Source organism: Spodoptera frugiperda, chromosome 20, assembly GCF_023101765.2.
Source record: "Spodoptera frugiperda isolate SF20-4 chromosome 20, AGI-APGP_CSIRO_Sfru_2.0, whole genome shotgun sequence".
NCBI lineage: Eukaryota > Metazoa > Arthropoda > Insecta > Lepidoptera > Noctuidae > Spodoptera > Spodoptera frugiperda.
In genome coordinates this window covers 208,254-231,719 of record NC_064231.1, presented here as the reverse complement: position 1 = coordinate 231,719, position 23,466 = coordinate 208,254, and the positions used below count along the sequence as shown (strand labels likewise).

General features: G+C 32.0%; 1 protein-coding gene across 4 annotated transcripts in view; it reads right to left on the bottom strand.

Moving 5' to 3' along the window:
- LOC118281679 (elongation of very long chain fatty acids protein) overlaps positions 1-23,466 on the bottom strand; it is a 41,251-nt gene that overhangs the window by 9,730 nt on the left and 8,055 nt on the right. The window contains exons 1-3 of one of the 4 annotated variants that reach the window (XM_035602330.2): positions 17,535-17,929; positions 9,036-9,106; positions 1,213-1,294 (exon numbers count right to left, since the gene is read on the bottom strand). In XM_035602330.2, coding sequence (XP_035458223.1) covers positions 1,213-1,261 — 49 coding nt within the window. In that variant the 5' untranslated portion in view covers positions 1,262-1,294; positions 9,036-9,106; positions 17,535-17,929. Of the gene's footprint in view, positions 1-1,212; positions 1,295-5,305; positions 5,367-6,995; positions 7,264-9,035; positions 9,107-17,534; positions 17,930-23,466 lie in introns of those variants that run through there. The other 3 variants (XM_035602345.2, XM_035602337.2, XM_035602354.2) reach the window with 3 other exon arrangements.

The following is a 23,466-nucleotide window of genomic DNA, read 5'->3' as shown; positions in this document are numbered from 1 at the left end:
AATGATTAATTACTTCATGATTCACTATCGTATGAGAAATGAGAATGTCTAGTGTTATCAGCCGATAACACAATTGGGTCTATCTCAAGTTCAGCCAGTTACTCATATCGATAACAGTATTATATAATTCTGATAAGTAGTCACCTACAAGCCTACAACATACTTTGTAGACGTTTTCCGTATTTTTTACGATTACGGCTATTCGTAGGTACTTCGCAAGATGTAAATTTTTAATATGCCAGTTTTAATTCTAAAGCAATAATAATAATGATTTATTATCAGAATTAATTAAAATTGTACTTTGACTGCCTACTAAAGTTTAAAGGTACCTTTTGCTTTTTTATGCGGAACCATTTATAATATATTATATAATTGATATATAGGTACGTATAAGTCTCCTTCCTATAAAATAGCTACTGAATTATGTTAAACGACTTTACACATAGTATCTACCTAAAATATGTACGCAGTATTGATACTATATGGTATGTTTTTATAGTAGGTAGTGTGACAGTAATATAAATTGTTCGTAATGGTTTTTAAATGGGCTTTACATTCAACATATTTTTTATTAACAAGGCTTTATTAATTTATACCACGACCGATGACCTATCAAGATTACAGTCGATAGGTAAAAAGTTTGTGAGTAATTTTGTAAACTGCTAAGGAATAGAGTATATGTATAAAAAGGTGATGCGTATTTTCCATAGTGTATGCATGTAGCTCAGTAATCGAGACTGATGGGTTTCGAGGTCGCCAGCGCAGTTGACATAACTTCTGCCGGAGAAGGCGCAACGTTACAGGAGTGGGGTTGCGCCTGAGTGTGAATCGTTCCGCAGTTCTTATGTAATGTATTGAGCAAACGCTTAGACTCGACAAAACACGATCGATGCGCGTTGTCTTCACACTCAACACGAGATTTGTTAAAACACCTCAAGAAACATAAAATTATTTCGCATCAATAGTTACGAAATGAAATTTTAGTTTTAAAATAACATCTTTTAAGTACATAACAATTGTAAAAATGTTAAAGTTCAACCGATGAATATTTATTGATGGCCAAAATGGTTGTTTATATAATACATTCGATAAATAAACAATACGTAACTAATACATGAAGGTTTTGTCAAAGATAATTAATGTGTATTATGACGTTTCAATTCAGGATATAGATTATATTGAAATGAAATAAAAATAATACTTGTAACTTACCACTCCTATTGTCCATTAGGTCTCTGTACCAATTGTATATGGTAGCCATCTTTGGGTAGGTTTCTCTATCGACTAATTAAATCTGTAACAAAGATAAATAAATAATTATTACACAGTTCGAATAAAACTAATCATACCAACTAAGAGTAAAAAGTCACAAATATCGAATTAGATTAAAAACTAAAAATCCTATACAAGTCAATGCCACATGACTATTAATAAGGACATGTCATGATCACAGTGACCTACACAAAATTGTAATTATTTAACACAAGGTTAAAGGATGCGTAAAATTCTTCATTTGCAGATAAAATATATTATATCAATAAATAATGCGGATTAGGCACTATAAATACCTACTATTGCCTTATTTTTAATATTCAGTGGAATTTCTGACACTTTGTATAATGATTGTATGTGTGTGTGATTTCTGCGTCAATGCACGTAGAAATTAGACATACACACACAATAGTCACGATGGCCTAAATATACGTATAATAAGTAGGAATTACTTTTATTAGGTGACAGTACGATGTTCTTCATTAATATTAAATTAGTTGTTGCATACCAAAAATTAGTTCACATATTTGCAATTTAATTCATACTAGCTTCTGTCGGCGATTTCGTACGGGCAATCCCGATCCCGTAGGATTTGTGGGAAATTTTTGGATAAAAAGTATCCTATGTCAGTCTTCTGGTACTTAGGTAAGCTACCTCCCCAACAATTTTCAGCTAAATGTATTTCACCGTGTAGATTTTCAGTTTAGGCATAAGCAACCATTACAAAAATAATGATTTATTTATTAAGTTTTTCTTTACAAATTATGACGTTAATTTATTTAGTGTAGTCCTAATTGAAATAATTATATTATTCATGTACATATATTTAATCCCTATATTATTCATAGTTTTTCAATTGTATTTACTTTGTTTCATACATTAAATATAATTTACTAACTAACTCAGAGGCATTTAATGGTTACCTAATCCAGTCCTTCTTTAGCAATTGTTTGCGATACAAAATCTTTACTAAGGAAACATCTAATGTCTGTGAGTGCGGTAGTAAATGTTTTAAGCAAAGCAAAGCTCTACGGGAAACCCGTTTTCCTTAATAAGGACGCACAAGTAAACAAGTTGCACTCTAGACCACGCAGGACACTGATTATTTTTAGAGTTCACATAAGGATACATATCTTATATATCAAGCTGTGACGTATTTAATGTAAAAAGATAAACATGTTTTGAGTTATTTTAAGCATTTTTTCTTTATAGATCAATGTAAATATGTGATACGAATATAATGTGATATTGGCATATATTTGACATGAAGTGATATATTATACACAGAAACGAAAAGTTGTATTTTAAATATTAATTAACAACGATATATTGAAAGATAAGACATCGCATGTGAAACAAAATTGCTGATTTAGAATGTCCCCATTTAAACATAGAATTAAACGGCGGATTTTTGTAGATAGAAATACTGTATTATGAATAAAATGTGATGGCACATAAAAATGCAACAGAATAATACCAAATGTTTGTTTTCAGTCACAGCTCACAGACTTTACGGGACCTTGGGGTGTTAATTTTAGTCTAATGGACCATAACCTGTAGTTGAACATTCAATATTTTTAGAGCGTAACATGTGGCAGTGACTTATATTACATAATTCATTATCATACTAGAAAAACCTGTCCTGTGCATAAGTGCGATTATCATAATATACAGGAATTAAAGTGAAATAACGTCGCAAAATGAACAAATTAGTTTTAAGTGGATATTATATTAACGCTAAGAATAGGCACATCCCAAAATTAATAATAAAATGGCTATAATACCGAAAATATGGTATATAATGGAGGTGGAACAGTGAAAGTCAGGCAAACATATTGCGGCATAGTCCTTACAATCTAGCCATTCAAACTGGAGATTTCACATATGGAATGACTGATTATTCCGTAGTTGCATCACATTATACGAAGCTATTTGCAAGTAAGCCAAGTATAGGGGGCCGGCGATATGATCGACCGCTAGACCTCTTTACATTGCTGTTGACCGTATCTGACACCTAATTTTGTCAATGAAATCAGTAGACTAAGGTTACGCAGGCCTTAACATTATCATTAATTTATAATCTTGTTTATATATCATAGATTAAGCTAGATCTTATATAATTATTCTAAAATCACCTACAATATCAATGTTGAGATATTGACACGAGTAAAATCAGCAAGTCAAGTAGTTGCTCACGGTCGATCGGAAGTTATATGGCACGTAGGTTTGTTTCTAAACCTCACGTCTTCATAATATGTATTTGGACTAACGTCACGTTCCGTGAATTGTTAACCTTTGTTACGGCATCGAAATTCTAGATCTTGTTGATACAAGCGCTAATGCTATGCATCAAAGTGCCAGTTTGTCAAACCGGCTAAGTTTCCTATTAAAGCAAACAATCAAGGGAAATTAGATGCAAAAGACGTCAACAACATGGCACCATGTACCTGTATAATAATCGGGTAGGGCAGGTGGCAAGGTTGATGATCATTATAAATCATGACCGTGAAATAAATCGCATAAGCGGAGCTAGTGGCTGGGCCTGTGCGAGCCGGTAGTGGCTGAAGAGAACGAGATGACACGACACAGCGAGCTGCAGGCAGCTGTTGCACAACCGCCTATTGTAGCCGACCTTGACCTGCTCTTCACGGCAAAATTCACTTACACTCACATACACTTGAGCCCAATTACCCATTTGCAAGTATAACCGTTACATAACTTCACCATTTTGAACACGCTTTCATAAATTATTGTTATTTATTCATTGCGTCTAATTAATTTTAATTCTAATTATTAAATAATTTTTGTATAATAATCCTAAGTAAAGTTAGTTTCTTTTTATTAAATCAGTTCACCAAATTATTTTGGATTGCAGAATAATGTTTTAAATTGTCTTCGAAATTTCATTGCACATGCTTAAGCTCCAAGTTTAAAATTTCAGGAAAATAATCTCGAAGTGTCGGGCATACAACAAAAATATTGTAATACAAGTTGCAAGGCTATTGACCTTTTAAAAAATTTTATACATTTAATTTTGTAGGCACAAGTAACATATCCTTAATGTCTCAAGAATGAATATACCCATCTATCTTATTTCGTCACACCATAAAACCAGTTATCAGGCTAAAACCCGCACCGAATAACGTTAATGTTTACAAAAAAAAAAAACTAAGGTACTGTTATAGGTATCTACATCCTAAATCATTATAGATTAATAGCATATTTATCCTTCTCGAAGGAAAAACCGTTTACACATGGCAAGGGGACCGTAAACGTTTTCGTCTCGAGTGTTCTATGAAGCAGTCACAACTTTCACCGGGCCTCGGTCCGTAGTCCGCAGTTTTACGTAAGGGTGTTGCGCCAGACGTCCGCGCCCGCGCCCTGTGGTACCACTGACCCACTGCCACAGACTCGTACGCACCACACACCACTATTCGACAACCATCCTGCCAGCTTTAACTGTTGCGTTATTTTTATTTACGAACATATCGCACATACTAAGTCGCGTTTGAAAATATCACTACACTCAAAACCGTATTTAAGTAGGTGCATTATGAAATTTGATGCAACCTTTTAATATTTATTTACAAAAAAAAGTTTCACCTCGGTGTGCAATGTTGTAAAAACTAGTTAGCATGAATAACATTGTACTAGAACTACAAGAACAGTCTGGAAAGACGATTAACCGTATTAAGCAAACATGAAAATTATAGTATGAACGCGCACAATCTGTGCAATTGCTGTAAATGGATGCGGACATTCCTGTCTTTAAATATTTTATAAAAACTTGAATTTTTCCTTAATAGTGGTAATGATGGCTATCTAACGTAGAGGATAATTGCACAATGACGTACATAAAGTCTTAAGTTATTGTAAAGTAAATTAAATTAAATGCGGTCTTAGTCAGTGAAATGAATTAGGAACATGCAGGTGCATTGGCTGGCTGTCAGCATTGGTTAGCTGTTTAATATAGAACATAAGAAAATGCTTTAATGATTAGGATGTAAGATGTAACGTATGCAAACGAGCTTACCAAGTCGTGTACCTACTATAGGCTTATCGTATATTCCCTATATTTAAACTGATTTTAACTGGTAATGAATAAGCAAGCAACTTGACATTGTGAACATAAGATGCAATAAACATTACTGCAAGAAAATTACAAATACTTAATAGATTTTAATAAATCTATAAAGCCATGCATTTATGTCTGTTTTGTAGTTTCGTGTATTGGCAAGTACACGACAAACTGTAAACATTTTAATGACAGTTGACAAACGTGACTTAATAAACAATATCAACTAAATAGGTATTACGCGATACTAAGTTTTAAATACCATTGGTTAAGAACCATGATTCAAGTGTTGCCAAATAAAATTAATACGAGAAAATAATATCCAGTGTACTTATTCCTTGAACTCTGACTGAACTGTTCAAGATCAGTAAGGAACTAGAACATTCGAGTCATTTAAATTCATAAAATGGTTTCCTTATATTCCAAGGTAATTGATACTTTATGGTGAATATTTTATTTATGATTCAAATAAAGTATATTTACATTACGTTTACTAACACTGGTTAACGATAACAATATAACGAATAAAAATGTAATCGGACTGCATTATCAAAATAATGAGATTAAAATGAATGATGCGATAACAGAAATCAGTAAACCAAAGCCGACTATGGGAAAATAAAATTCATTCGGAATGATTCATTACAAAAGATAATGAAATTCGATGATTCCAACACCGTTAACATCGCAATTCTAGCTTGTCGACGAAGCAACGTGGAAGTGGAACCGCAGACGACGGCGACGCGACGCGAACGCAGCGTTGCGTAAATTCATCGATATGCAGCGATGATCAATTAGATAGGAACCTCGTGAAATCTTTGTCGGTCTCTTATTTATGTAACCTCTGATCGAACAATAACAATCCCGTTTAACACTTAATTCGGTGAACAATTAACGTAACGTCATTAATAGTTATAAAATTGATTCTGAAGTAAGTTTGTTGGAGAGTTTCGCATTGCATATTACGCTCCTTGGTTTAAGAAAGGTCACTACTACATCAAAGTGTTGTAATTTACCGGTATGGCCGAGTAACATACTTTTTGCACAAACTATACGTTAAATCAAAATACTTGAGTGCTTTATGTGAAGTTGTATTAAAGTTATAACAATATGGCAACTACACAGATGTGTAACACAAATACATGCATTACTCTACTTGCAACAAACGAGGAAGCTAATATTAATTGCATCACCTTTGATACAGTCTGCGATTTGAACTGAAACAAGATTGTTACGCGAAACCAGACAGATAAAATGCCTTAACCGTGAACTGTTTTATTTTTCTACGACTAAAGGAATGTTTTAGAAAGGAAATCGTAACATTGTATTATGAATAAATTAAGGAAAACATTATAATATTTTTATAAATCTGTTTACTTGATATCATACAAAATTCTACTAATTTTTTATTACAAGCACATGATTCATTAATTATTTTGAAGACGTATTTAGCATTAAATCCGCCTTGTATTTTTCTATTTATGCAAAAAGTAAAAAAATAAGTTCTAGAACAATTTAGTCGTTTTTATAAAATGTTCAAGGTAGACTTGAATTTTTAAAATATTTGAACGTGTTTCTCTTTTATGTCTGAATGAAATTTGCATTGATATAGATTGAATTAAATCACAATTTTATTGATAGCACTTACGTGTACGGATGTTCAGTAAACCGGGCGTGGAACAACGAAAGGACGATACTATCCTTTCTATAGGAGCGTGTCTGTTATGTACACCGCGTGAATACAAATAATAAAAAGCAAGCAGGTCGACTTTCGCGTTGTTGATATATGTGCACGCGCAGGTGTTGGCGTCCACCGGCGCGGCGGACACTGACTGACATGCGCGCGCGCTGCCGTTGCTCGACCATCGCGCCCTCGTCTTTACAAACTCTCTGCGTCACATTGTCGCGTCACACAAACGTCATTGTGCTTAGCACCAACCATTTATTATATCTGACCCTCGACCTCTCGTTATGTCCATTTGCCAAGTAAACTACTCTATTTATTTCCGGACGTTGAAAACTGCTCTACCTTCGTAAACATAGGAAGAAGCTATTTAATAAATAAACTTAACTATTGATCTTTTTAGTTTGTTCATAATCGGTATAATTGTAAGTTTTGCCACAAAGATTAACTAGATACGGACGTGTGTAGAAATATTAAATGCACCTGCAATATCAAATGTATTTCACAAGAGGATATTTTCCACTAGCACAGAATTTAAATATGTACAATTGATTTATTACGTTGATATTTGCAGCTAAAAAATCTAAACTTCTAGAATGTTGTTTTATTTTGATAGATTTTTTTAAAAAGATCAGTGGTTTACCTTGTCCCTGGTAAACCAAATTTGAAAACTTAAATGGTAATTCTTATTTACATATTTTTTTCTCACTATTTATTTATTAAGGATGAAAGAAAATTATTTAATTTAACGTGTTAAAATAAAGTGTTTTTTGTCTTGTTAACCACAAAACATTAAAAAGTAGTTTCCATGACAATATTTTATGAAGTCAGAGTTCAGGTACACACAAACTTGAATATTATTATTTTTTTATGATATCGTTAAGTTTCAAGACATAAAAATCACTAGGCATAATTTTAAAGTTTACATAAATCAACATCAAAATCTTGAAAAAAACTTGAACCGGATTAATCATATACAATATGTTTTTAATTAAAAAAAAAGATCACAAACAGAATATTGCTCAAGGTTGTGAATCAGTCAAGGTGAGGAGGCTTTTTCTTGAAGGTACGCGATCGTTGCTGTTCGTCTACATTAATCAGAGATGATTTAGACTCTAAATCATCTAATAAAATATAAATAAGTCTAAATTTTAGACTTATTTATATTAAAATATATATAGTTGAAGAGTTTGTTTGTTTGAACGCGCTAATCTCCGGAACTATTGATCCGATTTGAATACTTCTTTTTGTGTTGGATAGTGCATTTATCGAGGAAAACTATATAGCCTATATAAAGTCCCGCTACGATTAACAGGAGCCGAGCAGAGTGGGTGGAACCGCGCGGAAGTAGCTAGTATTTTATATTAGAGCTAGCTATGCTAAATTTTAGTCGGTTTGCAGACCACAAACAGAATATTGCTCAAGGTTGTGAATCAGTCAAGGTGAGGAGGCTTTTTCTTGAAGGTACGCGACTGTTGCTGTTCGTCTACATAAATCGGAGATGATTTAGAGTCTAAATCATCTAATAAAATATAAATAAGTCTAAATTTTAGACTTATTTATATTAAAATATATATAGTTGAAGAGTTTGTTTGTTTGAACGCGCTAATCTCCGGAACTATTGGTCCGATTTGAATACTTCTTTTTGTGTTGGATAGTGCATTATCGTGGAAGGCTACAGCCTATATAACATCACGCTACAATCAATATGAGCCGAGCAGAGTGGGTGGAACCGCGCAGAAGTAGCTAGTATTTTATATTAGAGCTAGCTATGCTAAATTTTAGTCGGTTTGCAGACATTATTAAAAATAGGACAACTTTAAGTAGGCCTAATATTCTAAATTAATGTCACATTAACTAGCTATGTGTCTACAGCTCTGTATAATGTTTTCGTCTTGGGTTTTTTGTCGTACAGTTGTAAACAAGAGATCGTGTTTTAGGGAATTTTTCCAAATTCCTAAAATATATTTTACACTTAAGATGCTAATTTATGTATTGACTTACCACATAAACAGATTTTATCACAGAGAGACGGTGGTCTGCAATCAGCCGAATATCCGCTAACAAAGTGTTATCTGAAAACAATAAACAATGATATAGTACTTTATCCGATTCAGAAATAAACTTATGGAAACGTACTGTGGCCAAAATTAGTTTCTAATGATCTTTTATTCTTAATTTGTGTTTATAAAGCCATATTCCGTATGTTTATGTTTCTTTAAATGCGTTTATCATTGCTTTAATTCAGGTTTAATTACAAAATAAATTAGTTTAATCTAGAAATTATTGGATGCCTATGTCTGATGATCTTTATAACATTTAACTAACATAATTAGTTTGTTACTCTTACTCTGTAATCAGAATCAATTTGTGTTTAATGTTTGACAGTTAGATTTAGATGCTCAGTTGATTCTATTATATCGTTTCAAACTTAGAGAGCTATATATTTTACATAACACAAATTAACACAATAATAATATGACTTGGATATAAGTGAACAGCAATAAAACGGTTGTTGCATTTTAAATTTTAATCAAAGTGACGAAATACTGACACTAGGTAACCGATAGTTAGAATGTAGAGTGACTATGTATTCTATTAACATTAGTATTACCTACTTTTAAAATTAGTCTGTGGCACTAACATTAAGGAAGCCAGCTCAAACTCGATAGCGACTTGCAGTCAATATTTAACGACTGCGATATTGCACTATACATTAACAAAAAGTAACAAAATTCTTTTCCTTATTTTGCAAGAGTTGGCAATCGCAAAACCAAAGTCCAATGCTAATAACAACAGCTACTTGATTTGAACGAATTTCTGTTTAAGAAAGTTAATGAACCTACATTTTAAAATTTTATTCTGCCTAGTCACTGATGAGCATAAATTTAAATCAAAAAGTTTCATAATAATGGTTCGATTACATAAAACAGCTATGACATAGTTAGAGTAACATAGTTGTTGGAAATCGATAAATAAGACTAGAAAATATTTAAAATTGTAGTGTTTGGAGTTAGAAGCTTTCGAAATACATAATTATGCATATTAATGCAGTTTATATATATCATTTTCTTTTTGTACGTAAGTACGCGGCAGTATTGCAGCGTATATTAGTGCTCAATCACGCACGAAGATGTACCAATGAATTACCACGGATCTATACATATTTACGCAAAAGCAGTGCTTTGCGAAACATTTCGTACTGGCTGAATTTCCTTCGAAGCGTGCAATGTGTAAGTTCTAGAACTTTAAGCTAATGCTTGCTAAGTATAGAGGAATGCCTCTCTATTTCTCAACTCTGCCACAACCGCGAAGGTAACGACAAAGTTAATGACATTTTTCGCCATAAGAGTTACAACTTTCATTTTGACGAAATGCCACAGGAAGAGGTTAAGATACCGGATGGTTTGTCCAAAAGATATGCTTAAGTATGGAGAATACGGACCCTATCCGCTATCTTAACTTAACCCCATATAAAAATCTGCACACCGTAAGCAAGTAGATAACAGTTCTCCATGGGCAGAGCCGATGGCTTACCATCAAAATTAGTCAACCTGTTGGCCCCAATTCCATAAAAAGTAACTTTTAACCATGTTCAGTTATACATTTAAGTCTTTGTGTAAAACCTAAACTAACAAGTTACAAAAATAGGTAAAACTATAAAGCGTTTAAGTAACTGCAAAAATTCACTTTGCTAAGTATCAAACGTAAATAATACGTACCATAGGTACGTCGTACGTAAGCCTTTAAGGTTGTGTACCATCTACAGGTGAATCCTTCGTTCGATCGTAATTCTATAAAATTTGAATAAATAGGTGTTGATAAAAAATCTTATAAACGAAATTGTTAATGTCAATTAACTTCATTCGGAGAAACAGTTATACCTTTATAATTCTCATAAACAAATCCATAACGATATCCTTTTTAATTACTAGGTACTAGGTAGAGGTATGTTCATTTTTTTTTATTAATAATTGCTAAATCCTAGGCAAGAACTTCAATAAGTATGAGTTATTTGTGTAATTTACTAAGGGCATGGTTCAACAAAAACAATTGCTTACGTTGTGGGCGGTTTTAAGGCACATTCCAAAGCGATAACAACTCTGCAAGAAATTCATGCTAGCTAAACGTAATCTCGAGATTTTAACTTGATTTAATGTTTTACGTAAAAAGATTTACGCATTTATTCCACAGTTGACTTCAAAGACGGATGTAGTCTGAAGACGTTAGAACAATTGTGTAATTATTCGTGTTTTGATGAAAATAATGATAACAGTATGATAATAGGATACTTAAAACCCACTCACTTTTGTGATACTGGACGTAGGCATACCTACTAATTAATAGGTATCAATAACCCTCACATTTGAATCTTTAATTTTTACAAATTCCAATCGGCAAGCAGACGTCAGAGCTAGACCATGACTGGTAACACTATACAAGTCGATCGACTTTAAAACTAGTATAAGAGACATTTACGATATCACAGGATCATTTGAATGCCAATATATGTGACTTTAATAATAATTGTAGAAGTTTTATAATAAAAAACGTGAATGTTTCGATTACATCACAACGTTTATTTTGAATATATTAATTACATTTTTTATAAGGAACTATTTTTCAAAATTACATAGTACGATCTACTACGACTAAAGATTCATAAACAACTTCAAAGCGATAGTTTCTTTGTTCTGTAGTATAAATGTAGTTTTTATTTATGTTTTCTTTAACTAACTATTCTTCACTACCGGTTGCCCCAGTTAGCTCAGAGACTAACCTCTATAAATATAGAGAACTCGCACTCTTCTGTTTTTGTGGCACTTAACAGGTTGTTTTGTAATAATTATGAACTCTGCATGTTCATTATGTATTAGTTACATAGTAGTTATTTTGTAATTACTAAGTCTACTATGTTGCTCTAGTATTGCAATCTTGACCTTTGGCCACGAGTCCCTTGAAGAAATAAAAAAAAAACTGGATTTAAGTCCAGTATAGAATATTTATGAATAAGCATATTTATAAAATAGGCTAATAGATCTTGCTGTTATATCTCTATTCATCGTAGCGTAGAAAGAAAATAGGTAACAGGTGTAGACCCTGTATAAGCTACTACTACTATAAGCATCTGTCTGATGTACTTCTTCGTAATAGAATTAAAGGTAATTCATATTGGCACATCGATTGATACACATAAACAACTAGAGTAATTGTGGAAATATTCCGAGCCATTGTGCAACTGCTATTACACGGGTTATATAAACTCGTGTCAAGCTCAAAGGAGATACAGTTAAAACCGGTATCCCACTTGTAATTATATGAAATCATAGTCTTAGATACGTGAACATACGTATAATTTATAAATTAATTACTTACTCGTATTGCTTAGGTACTTCAGACGGACGAGTAAATATTATGATGGTACTGAGTACATACTTAAATACACGTAGTATATGAATTTTAGGGTTCAAAAGGAAACAGGTAACGGACCTTTCTAAGGTCATAATGATCAAGACTCGAGACCCTCTTTCGTTGAACATGTAGAGATAATATTAACGTAGATGGTCCCTTCAAAACAAGCTGATGTGACCTAAAAATACGCTTTCCCATAATATTAATTATAGCATGTTGACATTTCACTCGAAGCTTAGGAAGTAAGCTGTGTTCAATGGAATTACTATGTCTCCAACGGGAATTACAATTATCTAATATTAGAACTTAAGACGGGATATTTATCATGTTTATTTATGTCTATGAGTTTCCGATATTTAAAAACTTATAATTACTATTATCCATCTCTACTGATAAGTATTTACTTTAAGGAAATTGTATGTTATAAGGAAACTTATCACTTCAAGGAAATACGTATGTTCAGGTAAATCTCAATAATGGCATTGGTAAATTGCCACATATGTATGTACCTACAACTAACATTCCAACACGTAATTTTTGTAAGGGTTTTCAGTTCAGGTAAAAAAATCCACAATTGTTTAATTATAGAAATTTTCAAATTTTGTAAATATTTTCCTTATATTACATTTTGAGGTGCCTATTAAGTTATTAATTTTACAGTGTACGGACACAGTCAGTTAGAAGTTCCGACTATTAGTTAGCCAGTCGTCATAATCTAGGCGACAAGCCATTAACAGTGACCCATGAATGACAGTGGACATACATAAGTCTTGGACAACATGGTCTGTACAGACTCGTAAATATTGTTATTTTGATTTATGGAGTTATTAAGACCCTAAATCCTTTATTATAAGTTATTAAAATATAAAATCCCTTGGCAAAATAAAAATAACAGGGCATTTTATACATATTTTAAGAAATATAATTTTTTTGCTTATTTACAAAGCATATTCCATCACGGCAGTATACGAGTGTCAGTGAAATTATGTATGAAGTGTGAACCCAAATGCTGGTCTTAGATTTAAGGTGACTTTAATTAGTTATTCATACTCCTTCCTTTGTCGGTTGTCTTAAAATAAAACATTAAATTTGCATTAACCACTTATTCGATTTAAATGTCGATGAGCAAATTTGTACATATGGGACATATTGACAAAGCTCTATGCAGTTAGCTGCAATTTTTTATATTGTTCAACTAAATATTGACTAATCTTGTTCTAAGTTCAATAGACACTTCTCATTGATCTGTCCGACTAACTTTAACAACTTAACTGTTCACATTTGGAAAGGATATCAGTTTAGTGCATAAGTCATTAAAAAGAATAAATAGTTTAAAGCAATGCCGTTAAACCTTTACTAGTATATCTTAGGTAACTACATGCGAGTTGAATTCGTAGATCACTACATAGTATAAAATAAAACAAAGTCGCTTTTTCTGTCATGTTGTATGTCCCTATGAACGCTTAAATCTTTAAAACTACGCAACAGATTTTGATGCGGTTTTTTTTAATAGATAGAGTAACTCATGAGGAAGGTTTTTATGTATAATACGTGTATAATATACCACCATTGCACCCATGCGAAGCTGGGGCGGGTCGCTAGTAGTATATAAGAAGGTATATATGTGTCATATTATCACACCACTGCAATATCTTTATACGATTGGTTATTACCAGTTTCGATATACTTAATCGTGAATCATTACGATGTAATCAAGATAACACAGGAATAATTTAATTAGGCGTTACCCAAAATAATTCGCACAATATCCGGAATTTAAGTCGATCGATTGGCTGATAATAATGTAATCCAAATAGGTAACGATAGCGTCTACCTATTTGTTTATCAACAATGATTAATAGCACATTAATTTACTATTCAGTATCAATTACAATTTATTTCTTAATTGATAGTTTAATTGAAATTGAAATTTATTTGCGTTATATCAAGAATAGCCTGGGATAAAAATAAACAAAAATATTAAGACAGGTTTATGTTATTGTGGAATTTTTACTGAGATAAAGTAGGTATTATTAAAGAATTGTGACGCATGTTCACATACATTGCGGTCTAGATTATTGTAGAATAAATATCTTTAATGGACTGCAAAGTACGACCTTTACAAGTAATAATTTAAAAATTTAAATTTAAACTTTTCTGAACGTATTTGTTGTAGTTGTAGGAACAACTAAAGCGTCTAGTAATTTCCACGTCTGGGAGTCTCGGGCTTTTAGTCTATAGGTAGAAAAATCTAGTGGCATAGCAAACTTAAATTTTTAACTATGTCATGTATAAAAGGCAAAATTTTAGGTAGCAAAATGTTTTATTTAATATTTGAACATTCAATATTATATTATTTACTTGAAAAATTAAACACGTATCACAAAAAATATTTAAATGCTTTTCCGAGTTGTAAAATGTATATAAAACACGAGTAGTTATACGATTTAGTATTATTATCAAATATTTTTTTTTTACATATTCTTCACGACTTTCGTACTACATAACATCACTCGTCGTATTCCCAGAGGGAATCGGATGAAGTGCACTTAATGAATGGCACTTTGCTAGTTAATGGATAAGGCCCATTTAACTTAAAGTGAACTTATTGCCTATTTGCCATACATTGCGTGCTATACCAGACTTTGCCCTGGTACTTACTGATTGTTTTTGTAAAAAAAAATACATAATACAACTTTAGGCTCATTATACCTATGACAATAAAAAAAATAATGGCAAGCCTATACAAAACCAGTCAAGGTACCTGTTTGGTGTTTTTTTCTATAAAACGATTTAAAAACAAATTATTGAAAAAACACTCGTGTCTCATTTTATGGTTAAACAAGTTTTCGTATGACGCAAATCCAATATAGATCTGACGTAAATAACATTATTTTTTATGGGATTGGCGGGTGAAATCTAGTACAGATCGCGCCAGCATAGATGGACCAAATCGTGTGCATTATTATCAATTGTTAAATTTGACATACAGCTGATATAGCAGCAGATATAAATTATAATAATTAAGTAATTCCTACTAAAAACGTTATGTATTCCAACTGGTGGATTTCAGAATTGAAAGGCGAACTGAAAATACGTGAATTCTTTAACAGTTATCGTAATTTTACGAAAGATTAAGTTATTTTGAACCAGTTTTTTTTAAGGGGGAAAAATCATCCAATGACTTCTCCTGCCTTAGGCGAGGCGAGAGGTAGTGTCAGACTCTTACTGACTAAAAACCACCCTGTTCCTACTCCAACTTTTCGAGCCGGATCCCCAGTAACCCGTTAGGCAGACCGCAGCACCGGAATTTTGAACCACAACAATTGGGCACAACATGGAACAGAATATTATGACAAAACATAGACACAATAATAGAACAATGCAATAACTTTAATGAACCTTAAAATAAGATATCAACAGTTGTTTGATAGTTGTTACTGCGTGATTGCTACTTTTCCTTTTTTAAAACTACTTTTACAATTGTAAAAATCTACAAGATTTTTCTATACAGTATTTAAGTAGGTAAGTGCAAGGTTCACTACTTGAAATATTATCTTATCAAAATCATCATATAGCCTTCAACATATTAAAGTTAGGTACACTGACTCATGATATGATGATAAAGTTTGTTTCAGACACTTTACATGCACAGGTGGAGTAGGTATAGTATCTTAAGATTTGATAAATGACACATTTACCTATATTGATAACAGAAGTTTAAACTTGCATGAACAACAATAATATGGTACCTAGTCTAAATTAAATAGTATTATTTATTCCAATATTAGTACTAACTTTTCACACTAAATAGTCAGAAAGCCCATAACTACATATAGGTGGAATGTATAGTAATACCTAGCTATATTATACACATACCTACTTATTATTAGTTGTATGTATTACTATCTTATTATTTGCCGGTTGAATAATTTTGTAGGAAATTATAAGTCTCACTAAAAATTAGAAATTCTTCATTTCCTCCTTTAAACAAAGAGTATGCATGAAAAGACGGATTACTGTTGATGAAGTGAAGGAGGTATGTAAGATTTGTAGCAATTGGCATTCCATTTTTTCTGCTTATCCCCATGGGAGACAGGCGTGAGGTTAAGAGTTAAATTGTAATCAAACATTAAGACCACAGCAACAAAGTATTTTAATCTCGAAAATAGCAACTGATTGAGTAACACAATACAATTACATAACATGATAATGATTTATATAGTTTTTTAGAGACAACTGTCTACTTAAACTGGTTGTAGCTATGACATCAATTTAATAAACCGTTAGAGAAACATTGTGCATGAAAATACCCTGTGTTTAAAAACTCATTGGTGCCTAAAATCTCATTGGTAACTTGAGAAAAAATAAACTTGTGATGAATAGAGAGACTAATCATATCTAGATTTTAACTTTTAAAATGATAATGTTTTTAATTTTAGATTTCCTGGAATGAAAACTCAACAACTTAGGCTTTGTTTACAAACTATTCAAGTTTACATATTAAATGTAAATAGATTTTGTTTGTTTACCAATGGAATTCTATCATTTCGATTTTCAAATTAGATTGGTGGCACAATCTATAATATCAATAGAATAACACAGATAATAAACAAATCTAAATTAATATTTTTTTAAACAATTTTAATTATACACAGATTTGATATAAAAAGAGAAGATATAAATGCTTTCATTTTCGCAATTAAATGCAATAGATTATAGTTTAGTGAAAAAGAAAAAAGTTTCAGACATAATTGCATGTATTCACTAACTTTCAAAAAGTATACCACTAGTCTGTGATGAACATTGTGAAAGTATTATTTGAAATATGTAGACAAGAGCAATTTTTTTCATGTCACTTTTAGAATCACAAAATAAATAGGGTCATCAAACTGTTATTGGTTATCGTGAACTACTTCAATATCCGTCGAAAGTTAATTAATCAACAATTATGCAGTCGGCACTTTTATAATTTCAAAGTTTGAATTAAGAACGATACAAATATTTTGTCAGTCTGTAAAACTTTAGATAGCAAAACAGTGGGCGTGTTCAATGACTAATAAACGTAAAAATGATGAAAGTTACACTTACCATTATTTACACTATCTTTCCAAGAGAGCCACGAAATCTTGAAACAACAGGTAACAGGATCTTCAAACAAGAGGCAACAGTAATTTGTTGTAGGCACTGTCGGTTATTCATACAGCTTCATCTACTCGGTAATAGGTTATAAAAATAGATGATGCCAAAAAATGGTATTCAATTAGTTATTTTATTGATAAAGTGTTAAGTTATTAACTTCATCCTTATTAATAAAAATAATAAAAGACAAACTTAATTAGAAAATTAAACAAATCAAAAAATAATACATAATTATGTACAATCCAACCTACTCGGCACCACCCTCGTAGTGATGTGAATTAGATTTGTATGATTTGTATGTCTGTCAGTCAGTTTGTGTTGTTCATGTCGGTCGAGTTCAAAACTAACTAAACGACGAATTTCTCGTAAATCGATCCTGTAACGCAACGTAAATGATATATTAAATCACGAAGTTCCTTTATAAGTTTACGTTAGTCCAGCGTTCAATGATTATGATTAATTTTATCTCAAAAAACAAAAACTAACAATCAACAGATACAAAAAAATAGTCGAATATTTTTTTTGGCGTCACAACACGGCAGATGACGGTTGACATTATTATGTCACATGTGTGCTTACGTCATAATTTTATAAAGCTCTTGTCACACTAGCATAGCAAAACCATTACAAAAAATGTTACTTTATATTTCGAATCAAATTATGCGTTATTATTTTGTTGTATTAATCAAACTTATAAACATAGACATTTGTTGTAATATTCTCAAATACGTTTACGGTCGAAACACTTAAAACATATTTTTTATTAAAACGGTAAAAAAGTTTAAAGGATAATAGGCTCCAATTTTTACTAGCCCGTAGGCGGCGTAATAATATATTAATCACGAATTTTAATCTCATCTTTATAGTTTTACAAATGAATAATATTAGAATGATACTCTTACTGCCATCTACCGCATTATTATGGAATAAAAAAGTCAAAAGTCTTCTAATTACATTACAAGATGGCAGTAAAAGCACTATACTGTTTAGTTCTGCTACTGTGTAATAGATGGCTCTGTAAGTCTAGTGCAGGACCTGAACAACCAAATATGAGCATAAATTATATTCTGAGCAGTAATTTTCACTTTTGTCACTAATTTGTGACACAATCTAAATTAAATCTCAGTCACTCCATACCTACATTAGTCAAAGTGGCTTGTTATGTTTATGGGTACCTGTATAATGTTATGCTTATTAAGTAAGTACTTATATAGGCCTAATACAAAGGTACTTCTAAGACATGGGCAAGCCTGCTGCCAGGTGAATCTACGTCATCACGAAAGTCATATACGAGTAGGTAGGCATTAAGTACAAGAGTGCCGTTCAGCGGTTTCCCATTTAAGAAAAAAGATTTTTTGACAATTCCGAATCGGTGCGTAAACAACTTTCAGTGAGGTCATCGTTAATTTGTTTTAATGAATAGGGGGCACATTTACTTATCATCATAGAAAAAAGGCAGCCTACGATCAATTTGATTACATCATTATTTGATTAAAACGGGCAAGAAAACACACAAAACAAAAAACTGAAGTGTTAGATAAACTTATAATTTGTCCAGAAATTCTTTACTGTTTTTTTAATGTCGGCTTCCAATTTGTGAATTGTTTGAGTATAGGCACGTATTGACTGCCTGGTCACGCTGACTTAAAATATTCATATAGGTTTTAGACCTGGATTAACAGACTTGTCTTTAAAATAATTATTAATTTGATAGATACCTACTTATGACATGTAGGTGTATAAAATGTCAAGTGAGCTTATGTATTATTAAAATGGTTAACGGGTCTTAATTATGCATTAATCCCGACATTTATTCATCACCTATTACACAAAAATACTTTTCAACACAAAAATACTTTTACCACAATAAATCCTAATATACCAAAACTTTTACAAAGGAGGATTAGCGGTATCATTTTAAGGAGTTTAGAAGAAGCTTTTGAAGTTCTCAATATCGTACACAACGGATCTGATTACCAGTTTAAATAACGATATGCTACAGTAACTACGCTCATGGAATAAAGAGAGAAATCAACCCCCCCATTGACAGTAACGGTAGGCAGCGTAGGACAGTGCCGAGCGTAAGATCCTTAAATTTTTTTAACGTAAGAAGCACGTTTCACAAATATAAAAAATCAAACACAAATAAGGCCCAATGACCCAATCTTCCTAATTCCCGATTCCCCAACAACCCTTAAATTCCTAATCCCCAAAAGGCCAGCAACGCACTTGTAATGCCTTTGGTATTTCGGGTGTCCATGGGCGGCGGCAATTGCTTACCATCAGGTGTTCCGTCTGGTCGTTTACCGGCTTATACCATAAAAAATAACCGGAATCTATTATTATTTAATCTTTGTTTGTCCAGCAATTTTCGAGATGTTGTTGTTTGAACTTAAATGGACTTTGTTCTACCCAATGGATTAGTTCACATTTCTTCTGATCTTTGATTTGTCAAACAAATGGTTAAAGCCGTCAAGAATTAGTTAAAATAGGCATATATTTATTGAATTTTGATCCTTAATATGTACATATTAACGTACATGTAAATATTAGTAAAAGAATGCGTTAACATCAGATATGACGATTGGACACGTCTGGTGTTTACGTACGTGAATCGAACTGACTTTTAGTATGTACATAGATACCTACTTTATGTACTTACATGACTTATCACTTTTAATGATAAGCTTAATGAACTGATTACTTGAATAGATAGAAGATTCTGTATAATGTGATAAAGGTAATTGTGGTTTCGTAAGAGAGGCATTTAATCGATGAAATCGTAGTCTTAACGGTGCTAATGTAAGCTCGTTGGTGCTAAGACATTTGTGTGATTGCAGGATATTTCCGAAAGAATGTTGCAGCACTACCAATTCACTGAATTTCACAAAGTTCAAATTTGTAATTTGTTTTAGATGATATTTTGTGTTTGTGATATTCAAGCTTGTTAGCTACTTACCTAGCTAACTATTACGCTAGTGTTATGGATTACTTAATTTGACCGATATGTTTTACAATTTTGGAATATATTCTACTTTATTATATATTTCTGTTATATCGTACTTCCTTCAATTCAATTTCGTCTTGTACTTATGCCATTTATACCGCCGTATGCATATGTAGGTATATACCAAAAATGGTTTATTAATGTGCCAAAGAGCATGTAAATAAACATTGATTTTAGCAAATTCTAAGATGAGAATTAGCTACCTAATGCATGATATATAATTTTTCAGCAGGTAACTAAACTTACAGTGTGAAAACTTATAAGTACGAACAATGCTTCAACTTGTGTTGATCATCGGTATGAGATAATAAAAGTATAAGTAAACAGAAGTGCGTCAGATCCTGCTACCACACGTCAAATATAATAATAATTTATTTAAACATATAATTATTATCTTATTTTCTTCTTTGACCACCTAGTCCATAAATTAAAGTACCTAAGTAGGTAGGTACTTACAATTTTACTTGTTTAAATACGTATTGTAATATTTAGCTGAAAACATGCCTTTCATTCATTTATTATCATTATCAACTTTTAGCCGACTAAATCGGCACTACTTATTTATTTTGCGTTGGCCATTGCGACTAGTATAAAAATATTAACTATTCCTTTTTTCGCAGAGAAGGTATTGCATTACAAACAATAAAATAACGAGTACTTACGATGAATAATATTGTTTTAGTCCAGAATTTACTTGAAAATAAATAGTAGCAAAACTTATTACCTGTAAAACTCTCACGTCGTGTAAAGATATATTAGAATCTAGAAAACTACTCTATCTTAGGTTTATTTATTTATTTAGGGTCTCCAACAAAGGATATACACAGTTCATTATACATTAATAAAGTATACAGGGTATTTTGTAGGTGTACTCCTTCACTTATAGGAGACCACAGTATGGTTCAATATAATACGCAGTTTGTCTAGAAAACTACTCTATCTTAGGTTTATTTATTTATTTAGGGTCTCCAACAAAGGATATACACAGTTCATTATACATTAATAAAGTATACAGGGTATTTTGTAGGTGTACTCCTTCACTTATAGGAGACCACAGTATGGTTCAATATAATACGCAGTGTCTAGAATTATATCGAATTGCAAATAAGAAAGAGTAGGTACTATTAATGACTAAACAGTTATAGAATGATATGGGTAATTTATTTTTATCTGTCTATCGTATCCTGTCCAAATAGTAGATCAATATAAATTAAGTACTACCTACCAGGAAGAGCGTATACCTACACAAAAACTATATAAGTACTAGATTATACTAGATTTCCGGCCACAGCTTTGTCCATGTGAATAAAATAAAAACTAAGTAACCTATTTTATTCTACAGAGTCTGTAGTCTTTTAATTACATATCTCTATGCTCAAAATTTATTCGGAGCTGCGGACTACCTAGCGGGTTTACCGGGGCACGGCTCGAAAAGCAGGATTATGAACGTCGTTCTTAGTAAGTAAGAGTCTGACACTCCCTCTTGCCTCGCCCAAGGTGGGAGAAAGCATTGGATACATTTCCTTTAAAAAAAAGTATATAAGAGATAAAAAAACAAATATACTTACTTACATGGTTATAATATTGGTTATTAGCAAAAAAATATTTCCTACATTATTATGTAGGAAGACGTCCCTTAAAATAATTTTATCTCATCATCTACTTACGAAGGAATGTCTACAGGTGTAAAGGCGAATTTAAAAAATATTTTACATGCAGGAAAACAGGCAACCGTTGGCGTCTTATTTATGTACAGTCCGCGTTCATATCTCATCACTCACCTGTCTCAGGCAGTCCACAATAAAATTATATTATGTCAGATATAAACATAAATGGTGTGTGTAAATTACAAGAGTTGCATTCACCGAATAGCCGTATCACCACCTTGATCGTACAGTCTTTCGGGTCAAGACTATGACTGTAATTAATAGGCTGAACTGTAGAACATCTCACACTCGGTCATTATTCGCCAGGCCGCCTGAATTAACTTCTCACGCACTTAAATGTGTATGACTACTTTGTTATTCTATTGTAAACGTAGCAAAATGTGTAACGGATAATATTTAATCTACTAAGATACGTAACACTGATTAATACTATTTAATTATTTTGTCAAGTCATTCAATAAACTTTTCTGAGTCTGAGCAGGTCATTGGTAAATAGAAGTCAGATAAAAACTCTCTCCTAAGTCTGAAAAATACTATGCTGAAAACCGCAACATAATCGGTTCAGCCAAATGCGAGATAATCGTAATGGTTCTCAGTTTGTGCTTTTGCTTTTGTTTTCAAGTTGGTTAAAAAACATAATAATATTTTGCTTTAGTTAACTGAGGTTTTACATTTTATTAATAGAAAATCTTCGTATACCTAACTAATACAGTTTTATATAAGTACTTAATTAGGCTTGATAGTAGTTACTTAAAATCAAGGCATGACAGACCAAAAACGTATGTCCTCTAATTTGCAAAATCCTTACATTCACTAGTTTCTGTGTACTCAATGTATACATACGTACTTACATACATGGTAAGTTTACCAATCAGTATTATTGACAGAAAAAATCGTAATAATATTTGTTCATATTGATGCAAATCTCACCTTTACCTACGTATTGTTAGTTAAGTGAGTGATGTAGTTGCAGAACAAATACAACTGAATAGTAAACATTCTATGTGAGAAATTAACATCACATGTCCATAATTTGTATTACTTAATAACAAAGCCGTCTTTAGCAATACAATGGATGTGGACTTACTTAAAAACGTCTTTGAGCAAAAAATGTATCTTCAGTTTGGTTTTAACTATAAATCAATATGTTAAAGTTTTCTTCTATGTCCTATCTTCTACTGCTGCCGGTTTTCCGTAGTATGAGGGA